Source organism: Gavia stellata, chromosome 2 (genome assembly GCF_030936135.1).
Source record: "Gavia stellata isolate bGavSte3 chromosome 2, bGavSte3.hap2, whole genome shotgun sequence".
Classification (NCBI taxonomy): Eukaryota; Metazoa; Chordata; class Aves; order Gaviiformes; family Gaviidae; genus Gavia; species Gavia stellata.
The window spans coordinates 33,336,982-33,352,804 of record NC_082595.1 but is presented as its reverse complement, the minus strand read 5'-3'; the positions used below and the strand labels follow the sequence as shown (position 1 = coordinate 33,352,804).

At 38.2% G+C, this 15,823-nt stretch overlaps 1 protein-coding gene across 1 annotated transcript in view; it reads left to right on the top strand.

The window, feature by feature from the left end:
- Positions 1-8,340, top strand: part of SMOC2 (SPARC related modular calcium binding 2) — a 149,554-nt gene extending 141,214 nt beyond the window's left edge. Inside the window, exons 10-13 of the mRNA XM_059835164.1 lie at positions 1,434-1,536; positions 2,457-2,731; positions 5,512-5,555; positions 8,317-8,340. Of these exons, the coding sequence (XP_059691147.1) occupies positions 1,434-1,536; positions 2,457-2,731; positions 5,512-5,555; positions 8,317-8,340 (446 nt within the window). The remainder of the gene's footprint in view (positions 1-1,433; positions 1,537-2,456; positions 2,732-5,511; positions 5,556-8,316) is intronic.
- Positions 8,341-15,823: the final 7,483 nt, after the last annotated feature.

Here is a 15,823-nt window from a genome sequence, read left to right as displayed (position 1 = left end):
AAGGAACATATCTAGGAGAGTGACAACTGGTTTCAGATGTGTACTTTTAGTGCAGTGAAATTTGCTTCAGTGAATTCCTGTTATACGCCTTTTACAATTACTGGAATAAAATGTCCCTGGTGCCAAAGGCAAACACATAAGAGACAGGGAACTCATAACTGCATGAATGTGTTAGACAATAATACATAGTGGGTGCTGCTGCTATACATAATAGCTGAGCTATTCTTACTGCAACACAGCTAAGGGCTAATATAACACAGGTTCATTTCCTTGGATCAACATGGGATGTATTAAAAAATAATTTGCTGGGCAAGATGAGGCTTTTCAGGCTCAGATAATCCTACTGCCTGCTCCAGAGGTCTCTGAGAAGTGTAAGGAAATAATGAATCTGTACTGATTGAGTAATCTTCCTTTTCCACAACACTTCAAAGCGTTTCCCTTTTTCACTTAAGAACAGAACTACGGGTAAGCAGGTCTCCAGCACAGAATTGTCTGTGAAAGTCCTGCTGTGGGCTCCAGGTTCAAGCTTGTCATCTCTGTGTCACTGCTTGTGGATCATCCTAGAGTTCAACTCAGCTATTACAGGGCTAGGGGAAGACCTGGTGTTTGGCTCAGGGCTGTAGGGAAGAGGAGGTGTATTGTATAAGCAAACCTCCATGTGTCAACATCCATGCACTTGTCAGATGAATTTATCTGCTCCAGCTGCACTGCTCTAAGAGTGGATCTTTCAGTATATATTTTTCTGATGTATTATGTGTCTGAAATGTACTGTCAGTTTCTTTCAGAGAAGAACTTCATGGCATAGGGAATGTAATTATGAGGATGATCTAGCATCACCATAGGATCCCACAGTATGAACCGAAGTATGAACTAACAGACTGGGCTAGGTGCTGTATAGTGGGAGTTGACCCCTGCCCAAGAGAAGAGTGAAAGATGAAAGGAGTTGACTGTCATTTTGCAGAGAGGAAAACCAATGCACTGAGACAGTGTGTGTTGAGAAAGCCAATGGCAGTTCAGAGGAGCAAAAGTGGAAATCTGAAAGAAGTGTTGTGCTATGGGCTTCTAGTCCATGTTTCAAATGGTCTGTGTCATGTACAAACTTCTGTTGTTTCAAAGCTGTTCTTTTCCAAAGGTGACACCCATGGCAAAAATATCTTAAAGAAGGAAAAATAATACCCAAAATTTAAAGAAAGGGGCCCAAGGTATGCAAACCAGATCCCCACTTGCTTCAGTTCAAAAGGATGTTTTGCTATTCCTGCTCTATGTTACAGATATGTACCTGAATTTAGATGCTTATCTTTGAATTATGTTATGAACTTGTCCACAATTTATGGGAGTTTGTGTATAGGGAGTCACATCTATCTCTAAGTTTGAACTATTATTGGAAATTAAATGTTGTAAAATAAGGAAAAGAAAAATATCTGGTTTTCTAGGTTGTCCTGGGGCTAAGAAGAATGAGTTCCTGACTAGTGTTTTGGATGCATTGTCCACGGATATGGTGCATGCAGTCTCTGATCCATCATTGTCTTCTAGCCGGTGGGTTTCAGATCCTTTTTGTGTGTCTTTAAAAGGATTCTGGCAGCACTGAATGAATAGTTGAGAGCTTTGAGAAGTAATTCTTCTTCTGCCTTCATAAACATTACATTTCCAAGAACCTATCTAGGAGAGTTTACTTCAAAGTTGCCACTGTGGGCTGTATCCACTAAACAAGAGATGCACTTGATAGCTGAATTCTCAGCAGCAGCACAGCTTAGAGTTTATCTCTAGCTGCTGGTGCAACTGTGTCTCAGTCTTTGTTCTCTTCTCAGGATTTACTTGATGAATGTGTGCTAGCCTCCTGATTCATATTTTGCCTAGTTGCTTGTAAAACAAACCAATGCTATCAACAGTCACAAGCAGAGTTAAAAATGCATAAGTGCTGTCAAACTTTGTGTGTCTGCAGGTCAGGTGCTTACCATCTGAAGAGGAGGTGGCATTTATTATTATTATAACGAACCCTATAATTCAATATATTTAGGTGTTTTATCTCTGAGAGCATCCATCATGGGTTGTAACTGGAGCTTAGGTATTTGGCGATGCTGACTGTTGACCTACTTCAGTTGGGTCTATTACGTGTTTTAATGTATCTGCCACCTATGAAACTGTCTTTTTTATTTCTCTCTTTGCTTTTCTCTGTTTCAGGAAATGAAAGGGGAAAGCACTGTTTTCTGAGTATCGTGTTGACCTCGATACAGTTTCAGAAAGTTAACTAAGAGTAGATCCCAGCCCTTAGTGTAAAATTTAGGATAGACTTGGCCAAAGTGAAAAAAGAAGGATTCACTACAAGAAGCTAGTGGCCAAAAGCAGGGCGGTTTATGTTACAAAACATCTGACAGTGATTTAACTATTCTGAAATAAAGGTATAAACTGAGGTTTATGTATCAGAATTAAGACTAAACTCTCGTTTTCTGTTTCAGGGTTTCAGAGCCTGATCCAAATCATACTCTGGAAGAGAGAGTGGTCCATTGGTATTTCAAACAGCTAGATAAAAATTCCAGTGGTGACATTGGCAAGAAGGAAATCAAGCCATTTAAGAGATTCCTAAGAAAAAAATCAAAACCCAAAAAATGTGTGAAGAAGTTTGTGGAATATTGTGATGTGAACAATGATAAATCCTTGTCAGTTCAAGAATTAATGGGCTGCTTGGGAGTGACAAAGGAGGAAGGTAAAGCAGAAACAAAGAAACGCCATAGTAAGAACCTTTTCTAACTATCTTTTTCACTAGATTCTTCAAAGCTGATGAAGTCTGATATTTGTATATGCCAGAAGTACACAAAATAAAATACACCTGTCTGTAGCTAATGCAGCTGTTGCTTAGGGCAGATGACAGAAAAGCTGCTTATGTGTAGGCAAATCATCACTTTGCTCCAACAGAATCAAAAACTTCCTGTTGATTCTGACCATTAAGTGTATTACAGTAGGAAACCTAAGAGGATACGATAACATTAACAGTCATTGAAAAGCCAGTTTAGTGTTATTACAGTACTGTATCCTGAAAGAGTGGAAGTATCACACCTGTGCTTTTTGGATTCCTGCTGGAAGGAAGCACACTGTTGAGCTTTCTAATGACTTCTTGTTTCTCAAATGTGGTTTAGAGATACAGTGAGGAATGTGGTCATCTGCTAAACAGGTGGAACTGCTGGTACACAGCCACCTTACCTTGCTGCCAAATGGGTAGAAAGGGGAACAACTATCTGTAATGTGTGTAATGGTCCCTGCAGAATTCAATCACACAATTCCTGAAAATGAGGAAGAATTTAAAAAAAAAGAATTGTAAACAACAACAGTAGATCCCCGTACTGTAAGAAGTTGTAGAACATGAATATAGGCAAATTGTTTTTTTTGTCTGAGACCTTAAGATGAAGCCAGGGCAGTAAAACAAAGGTGTCATAGGAAATGAAAAGCAAGTCAAGTGGGAAATGCAGCCAGAAATAAAATGTTTTCTGCAAAATTGGTTGTATTCAAGTCTAGAAAGGGAATACTGCAGAAAGACAGAATAGCTCTATATTGTAGTAATACAGTAAATTGTATATGGCTCACAGAAACAGTTCTCAAAAAATATATATCAAATCTGGGATTTTTTTTCTGTACTTTTTGTGAACCTAATAACACCTTGCAAATTTCACTTAGGTGATGAAGGTAAAAAAAATGTATATGAAGGTGGATGACTGTTGTTATCTTTGTGCTATGAATGTGGAAACTGAAACATAACACCTTTTTTTTCATTTACGCTATTTGTCAGACTAGTGTTTTAAAGTGGAGGCCATTATGGTCACTTCTTAAATGGATGTTAACATCCATTTCAAGACACTTCTGTCCTGCCACAGCTGGCATTCCCCGGTCTCTTATTGTAGATGAAATTTGGGTCCAAAATCATTGCCCCAGGACATAAAGGAAATCTATAACAAGACTCAAAGCAAAACCCCATTTTTCCTGTGCCCATTACAGTGAAAAAAAATAAAATTAGGATAAATTGCCTGTTTTGGAAAAGGAAGTTATAAGATGCATGAAATTATATGATGATCACACACAGTTTTAGCGAAAGTAAAAATTACATTCACCATAGGGTGTTCACCAGACCTTCTCCAAAAAACTTTAGTCAATAATCAGAACATTAATTTTTGGAAGGAAAAAATACCTTACAACTTTTGCATTGGAAAACTAATGGCATCCAGTTGGAAGAAAATTCTAAACCAAATCGTTTGGTTGCTGTCCTAGAAATGCATACTTTTAAAGACAAGACAGTAAAAATTGCTTTTGTTAGAATATCAGCATTCTGTTTTGTTTCTCCTGCTTGATAATTAAAACTTCCTTTCTGATAATCCTTTCACTTGCACAAAAGGAATCAATCGCCACTTCACTACAGCTAAAGTTATATTTCTAGGAACAGGTGAGACCCTGTCACCTGAGGCGTGAGAGCTGAGATAAGGAGGCGGCTCTGTGTCATTCTGTGTGAGTCCCAGGTGTCTTGTGAGAACCATTTGAAGCAATATAAAAGCCAGAGAGCTGAAAAACATATTTTCTCAGGGGAATAGTAGTTGCTGCAGTATTTTTCAAGGTCCATTTTCGTTCTGCTTTGGCCCAGTAAGCTTGATTGACCAGCAAACTGTCATGGAAAACCAAGAGACCTTAGCCTCCCAAGTTTGCTTGTGAAGTTGAATGGGCCAGCAGACTCATGTAGATTGGTTTTTTTTTTTGTTTCCCCATTTAGAGCACTGTCTTGGACTTTGCCACTAAGAAACTTATAAAACAGTGATAATCTTGTTGTTTTACAGATTAAATGTGAACAATGTCTTTGGCTCATAGAGCTGTTCCTGTGCAATATCTTTAATCAAAGTGAATGCTTTCCAGACAGTTTGCTTGTCCATGCTTCTTTCCCACCAGGGATAATAGGCTATATTTACTAATAAAGATTTAATAAGTTTGAAATGCTCGACACTGACTAGATGCAATCTGTCCTAAGCAAATGTTACATATTAACTGGCAAGAAACGTTGTCATTCAACTTTCATATAACTCCATGAAAGAAGCAATACCTGTATTGAGGAAAGAAAAAAGCAGTTGCTGGAGAACTAGGATTTGCATCAGTCTGCTGATGTATGTTAAAACTAAAATTGGTTAGGTCTGCAGAATGATTGTAGCATATAAAATGTCAAGTGCCCTGACAACATAATCCGTGATTTGTTTTTGCATCAATTTTCTGCAAAGACTTGATTTTGTTTTTCCAAATAACACCAGTGTATGTCATTCATGGAGTTTTGGCTACTCAAGGCATTCAGAGCCACAAAAGGCACAAAAGCAGAATTTTTAAATCAAGGAAAGGTACACATTGAAACATTTTATCTCATTTATTGAAGGCTGTGCAGTTACCCTGCTCTAAAAAATACCTTTTCAGAATGAGGGCTTCAGTTCTTGGGGATGCTATATATAACTTGCAAACCATATTTATAATGTTTTCTTTTCCCTCCTGTAGCGGCCCCTAAAACGAACACTGAGAGCACATCATCCAGCAGGCAGGTCAGTACTGAGGAGAGCAAGGTCTCCATTCCTGCCTTGCCCAACTGAACTTCTTGGGGTTTTAGCAGTTATCATTGCAGCTTCAAACTTCATTCATCTGCCATTTTGCAGACGTGCCAGGAAAATGTAGAGCAGCATCCTGATTAACAAATTTTGACTTAAGTTCTGTCTAAGGAAAGCTGAATCAATCAACTACAGATGCAGAGTGGATTAGGCGTGCATATGGATGTTCGTAGTAAAGTGTAAATTGGCGTATAGGTTAGTGATAATTAAATGAGTGTAATTGAGCCCTCATATGACTCTTCTGCATTCCTGAATGACAGCATTCCCATGCACTTTTAAATGTGCACTGTTTTATCTTCATTTACCTTTTGCTTTAACTGAATTCCGTTATTCCGTGTCACACCATAGACCCAAACTTGTATTGATTGAAATTACTCTTTGTGAACAAAGCCATGCATTTCCCATGCCCTCTGAAAATCTATACATTTCAGAAATCCCACTGAATTATTATATGGAGGCTTTAAACACCTTTTAAAATCTTAGTGTAGAGAAAAGAGCTGTCACTTTCAAATGCCTTTGCTGGCTGAGCAAAATGATGCTAGAGAACTAGGATTTTCATCAGTCTGCTGATGTATGTTAAAACTAAAATTGGTTAGGTCTGCAGAATGATTGTAGTATATAAAATGTCAAGTGCCCTGACAACATAATCCGTGATTTGTTTTTGCATCAATTTTCTGCAAAGACTTGATTTTGTTTTTCCAAATAACACCAGTGTATGTCATTCATGGAGTTTTGGCTACTCAAGGCATTCAGAGCTACAAAAGGCACAAAAGCAGAATTTTTAAATCAAGGAAAGGTACACATTGAAAAGGAGGGACTCAAGTGGAAGCTCAGGAAAAAAGGGTTTCTCATTTGTGTGTGTCTATTTTTATAATCACTGATGAGATTCAGTTTTCTGGACAACATGGGTACAACTTCCTAGCGCTTTTGTATAGGTCTGAAGAAGAACTTGTGAGTCTGCCAGTTATTTGAATGGTCTAGCAAAAGAATCATCTTCATACCATTCTTGCCTCAGTTTCGTATTAGTTAGAGGAATTAAATAATTAAGTCCCACAAAAGCATCAGTAAATGGTGAACTGTTTTTAAAAATATTCATATAAACATACTATAAGAACAGCTCAGGTAACCCTGCAGCTGGGAAAATAGAAATTTGGCTAAAAATATCCCAAAACAATAGTTGTGGTTAATGTCTTCCCATCTATCAGAAAGCTAAATTAATAATTTGTTAAAAACTGAACCCAGGGTGAACCTCCCCACAAGCCAAGAAAAATCTTCCTCTCGTTGTTGCTAGTCAATTTGTTACTTGCTTTATCTCTGATTTGTTTGATGTTAGGTTCACACTTCCTAAGGCAAGCTCACCATTGGTTGTGGGTTCTACCAGAGACCTCCTACATACCTTTGATGGAATATAAAAGATTCTCACAGCTAGAGGGATGTGATAAATTTCTGTTTGTTTAAACAAATGTTTGTGGTCTTAACTTTTCAAGTTCCCCCCACAAATCACTTATGCTTTAAACAAGGCAGCCTGAAAACAATTATCCTGTCGGAGCTCAAAAACATTCAAAAGGCTTGTTTTAATTATAATTAATGGCAATTACTGGCACACGTGTGTTACACTTGAAGCATGACAAGCCCTGTCCCCATTCTTGTAATCTGATCCTGACTTGCAGAATCTGTAATAAAAGTGTCCTAAAGTGTCTATGTTTTTTAATTTTCTCCAATAATTTTGATGACTCAGCACCAAATGTTTTAAAAGCTGTTGCTGACAAATGATAGCCTTGAATTAAGGCTGGCTCAGCAAACCATCTGTTGGCAGTTTCATACTCGAACAATATAAGGCTGCAAATGCAGAAGGTGGCTTTCATCACAAAAGTTTTCACTTGAAAGGTTATTGAAAAGCAACTGGGCTCAGTAGGAGCCACTCAGAGGAAACCACTCATTTAAGAAGGCGTGATCAGATTTGCACCACTCAGGAGATGGGTGTTCAAGAGCTTATTTTCTGCTAGTTTATTGCAGCAGTTCAGTTATATATATGTTTATGTGTGCTTACGCATGTATTCCTGGATTTTTTTTTTTTACATATGTGCACATCTGTCTGTGTACACGCACATAAAAACTTACTGAAATAAAGCAGATATAGATACATATACTAATATGCTAACTGAGTCTCAGCTGTGGTTGCTCTAAAAGAGATCAAATACATGATGGCTCTGACAGAACTGGGGTAGTGGCCAGGTGTATTTCCCTTGCTCAGCTCCACCCTGTCCAACAAACATTCACATACATGCACACACACTGTCAATGAAACCCAGAGGGTCTTTTGCAGCCTAGCAAAAAGTTTACAAGGAAACTCTAGTTCATAGGACTTTGGCCAGCAGCCCATTCCTTATACATCACATGCTATAGAAAGGTATATTGCACCAGGGACTTGCCCAGGCAGTTGCTAAAACTGTGTGTTTGACAGGTATAGATTTGAAGAGGCCATAGGTAAGAAATAGTAAAGATGTTGCTTGTACCCTTGTTCGTAGATGCCATGAAGGACTACAGGGCAGGGATTTTTTTATTCCCCATATATATTTGTGCAGAACTCTTCTTCTGATAGTGGCAGGTGGACACTGATGAAAAATAGAGATAAATGTTTATACTTGATTACTTGAAACCATCATTAATAATACAATTTTTTCCAACTTTCTTTCAGCAAGTTTCTAAGAAGCAAGGGTGAACAGCTTACTGATCCAAGGCAGATCTCTTTGACATGTGGGAGATTTCCTCACCAAAAGGCAATAAAAACAACTGTAGTATTTGCACTTTGTACTTAAAAATGTAAATTCACTTTGTAGAAATGAAATATTTAAACAGACTTTTTTTTTTAATCTGTGAAAATGTAATGGCTAGTTTTGAAAAATTATCACATACAATGTATGTGTATTCTTTTGTTGTCTGAAATATGTAAAACATGTTGGAGATGTAAAAGTTTGCATTTAAACCATTTTTTAAAAAATAGCTTTTTGGCAAACGGTAGCATAGAAACCTGATTCTATGTATTTTGGTTTTAATAGTATGCCTTGTTTTTCTTATTCAGTACTGTCATTTAAGTAGAGTTATGCTGAAAAGTCTACTGTATTCTCAATTTTGTCCAAGCAGTGTTGGATGTTTCAGGTTTGCAGGACTGTGGGAAGTGTGTAAATTGCTGTTTACTTGGTTTTGCAGTTTTTAACTGAACAGATTTTTCATTGGTGGCAACATTTTATTTCCTTTTGTTTTTATTTTTATTATTATGCTTTCCAAAGATCATGCAATGAGAATACAACCACTAATGGATTCAAAACAGTTATTCTACAGATGGGATACTTGTAGAAAAATGTATCCTTTTATCCATTTTTGAGGTGCCTTCCATTATAAGTTTTGGTAGGATTTTTTCCCCTGTTTGTTTTCACTTGGGTTACTAATACAGCAAACCAACAAAGAATGAAGTGGATTGTAATGTCACTCCAGTCCGGTTCAGCCTGGGCCTAAAAGCATATTTCTGTGGTCAGTGCAAAGCAGGAGCAGAGTTTATATGTGTCAGAATTGTAAATCTAACTATAAAGAGACAGGGAAGGCTAAATAGATTGCTCAGCCTTTTCTTCCCCTACACCTGGCTGTCCCTATCAACTCTGTGGTTTGCCTCGGGGTCCACTAGAGGTAAAGCTGAACAAATTATGAACAGTTGCCGTCAGGAGGGGCTACTCATATCGCCCCTGCCTGAGGCTTTTTCCTTGCTGTCTGAAAGAAGTTCTCACAAGTTTTCATACCTTCTCTGTCATTTTTCCCCCCAATGCTTTTTGTATGTGTGCCTGAGGGGAATAAGAACTTGCGGATGTGAATTTAGAGCAGGGGACCCAAGTAAAAAAGGTTCAGCTCTTGAACGACTGTGAGTTACAAGCAGCTGGATTGATCGACGCAGTGGTAGATGGACTGCTGGCATCTAGGAGCTGACATGAAAAAGCAGGAATGTTGCAACAAGGAGTGATTTCATTCAGGTTTGTTTAAATAATGTGTGATCTGACATGTGACTAGCTAATCATAATAGCACCCTGGCTTGAGCTTGTATCTGGAAAAGCTTTTTTGTTTCATTCCAATTTCAAGTTATGCTGAAGTGATAGGAAACACTGTATGCAGTGGAATTGTACCCCAGAAATTGTGTACTCTAAGCTTTGGCAGCAGGAGGAACCAAGATGCAACTGGGTGTTATCTTGTATTTTTGTTTTAAAAAGTATTTGTTATTCTTTTATACTGTTAAACTTTGAATTTAATCTTCTTTATAGATTAAAGATCAGTATGTTATCAAACTATGCTGGTGGTTTTCCTTCTGCAACAGATAGCCATGTTTGGAAGCAGGTACACACAGTGGTGGCTTCACCACGCATTGAGTTTACAAGAAACCTCACGACCTCACATTGTGTCCATCTTCTTTTCTTCCCTTGCCCCTTTATTGAATTCTCTCCTAAGGTTGTTCATGCCTTATTCATACCATTGCTTTCTCAAAATAGTGATTTTGAAGCCAGATCCTTTGTTGCTACTATCTCCATAGAGCTTCAGCTTGGTCTCTTGCCTCTTCTCAGCAAAGTACAATGTGGCATAGACAGAGATCACACCTTTTCCCCTCAGTGTGAGTATGAGCTGCTGGGCAACTTTCAACCTGACTGTAAACAATGAGAAGAGAGAGGCAAACCCTGAGAATACTCAGCATCTGGTTAGGTGGGCACGGTATGGTTAAAGCAACATTTTGTAAGACGCATCTAATTCCATCACTGTGGCCTTCGGAGACAACATAAATGTAGGCAATCAGGTATTTTGCCATGTCCATGGTTTGAAATGGCAGGCCATTTAAACTGGTAGGGTGTGTGGGGAAGCGAATTTGGACTAGTCGATTATGTAATGAGTAGCCTTAAACACTTATCAAAACACAAATAAATGCTATAGGCATTTTCTTAGGCATCCAAAGACTTCTGCAACAGAGAGTCATTTAATGACTCTACAATGACTGAAACATGAGGTATTTTATTTTGTACATATTTCCATGTTGTCACATTTATGGTTCATTTCAATTTTCAGCTGTTACACCACTTGGCTATAAGAAGTACAGAGTTCTCATAGTTCCAGTTAGAGTCCAGATCCCTAGTTGGAACATGCTTGAAAGCTTTCTAAATTCACCTTGGGTTCCTCTATCTCCCATTAAACTTGGATAAGCTTGGCCTTTTTAGTTGTAACCAAGCACGGCCTTGATACCAAAAAGTAATCCATGTGGATAGGCCCTTAGGCTAACACTACAGTACCAGTGTTTATTTAGTTCCACAGTAATTAATTAGTTCTAGTTTTTATCCTATTTCATGTGCAACAGTTTAGTTTCAATTTTAATTTTGTTCTTATTGAAAGCACAACTTACAATCTGCTTCTCATTGACCAATATTTGTTCTACTTCCAGCTATTGCTGAACAGATTTATTTAGAGCTTTTATAAACTTGTAAGTAGAAGAGTATTAAGTTTTAAAAATGTGTATGTGTTCAATGATTTGTCCAGACTGTTGCAACATCGATTAGTCAACAGGCCACACAGTGAGAAATGTTCCATGTTTTGTCAACACTTTGGATAACTTTCTCATCTTGTTCCCAGCCCTAGAAGTAGCCCAACTTCATAGTTCCAGTTTTACCAAAATTACTTGATTCTCAGTCTTCTCCCAGTCTAACAAAAAGCCTAGCTTTCAGATACTCATTTTGCAGAACTGGGACATAGATGATTGATTGCTCAGAATGACAATTTTTCTTGCTAATGTCGTTTCAGATAATAAGAGAGTAAAAAAGCATCAGTTCATATGAGCGTGAGGGAGGAGACTTATACTAAATACTCATTGCATATAAATCAAGGAATACACTGGACTTTTCCTGTTTAGACCAGGCTTTTGCCCTTCATAAGTGCCATAAGCCAATGGAGAAAGCAGGAATTCCTAGAAAGCTGGAAGGAGAAACAAAAATCTAGATTGCATCATTAAACACATTTAGTGTGCCCAGGATTTGATAGATTTAATCAATATTTTCCGTTTACAGTAGTAATAAAAGATGGTTTAAGAGAGGTTAAGGAATCTTCCCTGGCAAAGATACTTTAGTTGTCCCTTTTAAATATTTATACTAGCTTATTATATAACTGTGTTATAGAAACCAGTGTGAAAAAGTTTTTAATGCAGAAAGTGAAATGTGTATTACTTTTGTTTTCTTTAGGATGGCAAATTGATGTAATTTTGGAGTAATTACTTTGACATTAAATAGCAACCAACTAAGTTTAGTGATGTCTGAATCAATCATTAGATTGATTCATTAGAATCATTCATTAGAATGATTATAGTATTATAGTAAATTACTGATACAAACAGTACTCTTTTTCCCATTTAATTGTTTCAGTTCAAGTTGTATAAGTGACAATATGCCCTTTGTTTAAGAAGCATAAATAATACATGTTATTTTTTCCTTTGAAAAAAAGCTCATGTGGAAAGCATTCAGAACAATACATTTCTCTAGAACATCCAATGAAGGGGGTGACAAGGAGAGAAGTCTGTCTGTTTTTTATCTAGGTTAGCAATAGAAATATATGCAATATTTTGCCTTTCCTAACTTCACCTTCCCTGTTTCATCATACACTTTGTCCTCTGACTAATGTCATTACTGGAATACAAAGCCTGTTGGAAGGGAAGATAGTGAAATGAGAGTCCATTCTGTGCATGTGAACAACCTTTTCCATAAAATAGAGTCATCTGAGGCATCCTTTCTCTACAGACTCTCTTTACTCTTGACATCAATTCAATGCATAGGATTGCTTGCTTCTTATCAAATACAGAATTATTCTTTGCACAGGCTGGGAATCCATTTGTGGCAAATGGGTACTTTATGAAGAAAATCACTCATAAAGGATTACCACAGTTTATGAGATTGTAGGTGGAAGGCTGCAATTTTGTATTACACCACAAACGAAAGTTTATGAAGATTTATAAAGCCCACTCAGTACCTGAAGAACATCCATGAAGATGCCTATATCTGTTCTAAGTAGTCAGTCAGGAAAAAAAGAAAAATAAAGAAGTGGTGAATGAAGTTTCCATTGAGAAACATTGTTTTCGCTAAACCATTTCACTGACCTATTTCATGTGATTGAGGGTTTCCATAAAATGCCACTTTTTAAAGTTTTTTTTTGTTTAGTGGTTATTTTTATGTTGAAACCTCTTTTTCTTTATCTAAAAATCATGAAGTGTCAACACTGAAAAGGGGCATTTTGACAACAGTTTTATCCCAAAATTAGATATTGTGAAAGGTAGCAGCATTCTTGCTCTTCCCCCAACTGTTCTTAAAAAATCATATTTGTTTGAAAGAAGTCAGGTTTCCAAATATTAATTTGTCATGCTTCATCTGACTCTCATTTTACAGTCTTTGAGTACCTTGCTATCCCTGTGTGAGGCAAAGAAATGCTACATTTTCATTTAACAGGACTGGAGCTTGATGAACTGATGGATTTAGCACTGTATGCACACAGAACATGAAAAATTCTGCACTATGGGTAAAGGTATTTATACTAGTTTGTATCTATGCAGCACAGTTGAAGCAGTGTGAATTAGTGACTTTTCCAGCTTGCAGAAAAAGCCTGCCATGGAACTGAATGCAAACACCCTCAAACCTAAAATAATATCCTAGCATATCTCTATCTTTTACCAGTCATTTCACTCAAAGGCTGATGTGTGCCAAATGCCACTTTGACCACTACCTGAGGAGCAGCTCTAGTTCTGTTGGCATGTAGCTCCCCAGGTAGTCTTCCTGAACCCACATCTTGGGTTCAGTCTTCTGAGACCCCAGGCTGGGATACCAGTGGGACCAAGACCCAGAACAAAGAACACAAGAAAAACCACGATGACAGATACTGTAAATTACAGGATATTACTCCATTGCCCAGATTTTTTACAGTGGTAGGCTGTGATCCACTGAAAACTTCTGCCGTGTATCATCAATGACAAACCCTAACTTCTTGCTTCTTAATGCATCAAATCTGTACTCGGAGTGCCAGAACATCATGCTTCAACTGAGTGGAGGTCAATACAAATCTCAGCTAAGAAGTATTTGAGAAATACTCTGACCCCTCAACAGACTCATGTGTTCAGTTAACTCCCACTTAACAAATCCTCTGTCTGCTCAGCACCATATGATAGAGCAGTGTCTGCACAGATCAGCTCTTTAATGCTCTGCAGATGGGACGTGTGCTTCTTTCAGTCTGTAGTGTATTTCTTTGTGTTGAACGCTTAGCATTGAGGGAGGAAGCTTGTTCTCTAGCCCACCCCTTGCTGTTATCCCAGGAGCCTGAACTGTATTGTTGCTGCTTTATATAGGTTTCAAGAAATATTTTGCAAGACAAAATACATGAAAGATGAGGTGCTGAAGTGGAAGAAAAAAAAAGAATATGCAGTTTAAAAAAGACTAATAAAAAAGAGAGAGAGAAGAAAAAATGAAGGAGAGGAGAAGAGAGGAGAGGAGAGGAGAGGAGAGGAGAGGAGAGGAGAGGAGAGGAGAGGAGAGGAGAGGAGAGGAGAGGAGAGGAGAGGAGAGGAGAGGAGAGGAGAGAAAGGAGAATCATGGAAAGTTGACAGAGGAACTGAGGAGGGTGGCCAGAGCTTTGTGCTAAAGCCACATGTGTGAGTGAAGGACAAGCAGGCAAAGAGACAGAACAAGTAAGGAAGGAGAGATAGCAGGTAAAAATGAGAGGAGGGGGTAAAAGGAGAGGAATGACAGAGGAAAGAGGAATGGAAACAAAGCAAGGATAGAAACGGTAAAGTTAGAAAGAAACAGAACTGCCCATAGGACTTCCATGAGGAGGAAAAGTCTGAGGGACCTAGGAGAGAAAAAGAACAGAATGGACACAGGTGAAAAGGAGACCCAAAATTTCCTCTTCATGGGCACAGCATCTCTCTCACACAGCATCACTTTCTGACCTATACAAGAAGTCCAGCCTGCCCTTGGATCGCCTCCCTGTCCATGCATAAGGTCTGAATTTAGTCCTCTGTATCTCAGTGTCTCCAGGACTTTGTTCCAAGAGACATTTGTTTTCATGGCCAATCCCAAGGCTTCCTTTAGATCCAGGAAATCTAAGCAACACTTAATGAAAATGTGAAAGCAGAAACCAGCATATTTCTAAATTAAGAGCAGATTTGAGCAGGATGAGGAAATCTGAACCACAACAAAGATAAATTTCCTTTTGTATTTCTTATTCAGTAAAGATGCAATCAAAGTGTAATTAGATTTTTTTTTTTTTTTAGTTTTTTATTTCATTCATTGTACTAATAGATCCTCTACAGGCTTGGCTGATACCCTACAGTTTAACATTTTCTTTAATCAACACATTGATGGCAAAGGATTACAAGAGAGCGCTGGCTTCGTTTTGTCTTTTTTTGTGGTTGCCTTTATGTTCACTCTTGGGGTGGCTAAAAGCTAATTATTTAAATACTTCTCAAAATCTTTAATCTTTAATCTAAAGGTTCATATCTGTGTGTGAGAGAGAAAAAGGCAGAGAAACAGAGTGCAAGAAATATGTTAAAGAAAACTTTGGAGCCTACGGAAAATATCACAGGCTCAGACTAGAACTATTTTCAAGGTAACAAATGTTGCAGTGACCTGATGACAAGAAGTTTGACTTCATTATCCGTGAATAATCATCCGGAAAATGACTTGGAAAATAGCTAATGACAAGAAATGCCTCACGCTTCAGATTTTCAGTGGTGCAGTAGAAAAGGTAAAGGAACAAGTTCATCACATGCTGTCCTAATGAAAATTATGAACTGACATAGGCTGGGACAGCTCTCAGGAGATGCTGGGAAGGGGCTTCACTTGGGCGCAGCTGGGAGAGAGGAACAGAGGCAGTACATGCCCATGCACAGCTTGGAGGAGGATGGGGGAGAGGGACCAAGTGAAGAGGAGGAGCTGACACTGAGGGTGTCCAGCCAACCTGTCTTACAACCAGTGCCTGCTGCACCACTTAAAGCCCAGAGACTTTTAACTATCCAGAACCCACATCCTGGCAGTAAGCAGTGTAGCCAGTTCATATTGTGGTTTTCAGGACAATTTCTGCCTGGAAGGCTTTCACATGAAGCCAGGCAGTACAGCTATAAAATGCAAGAAAATGACAACAGGCACAGATTT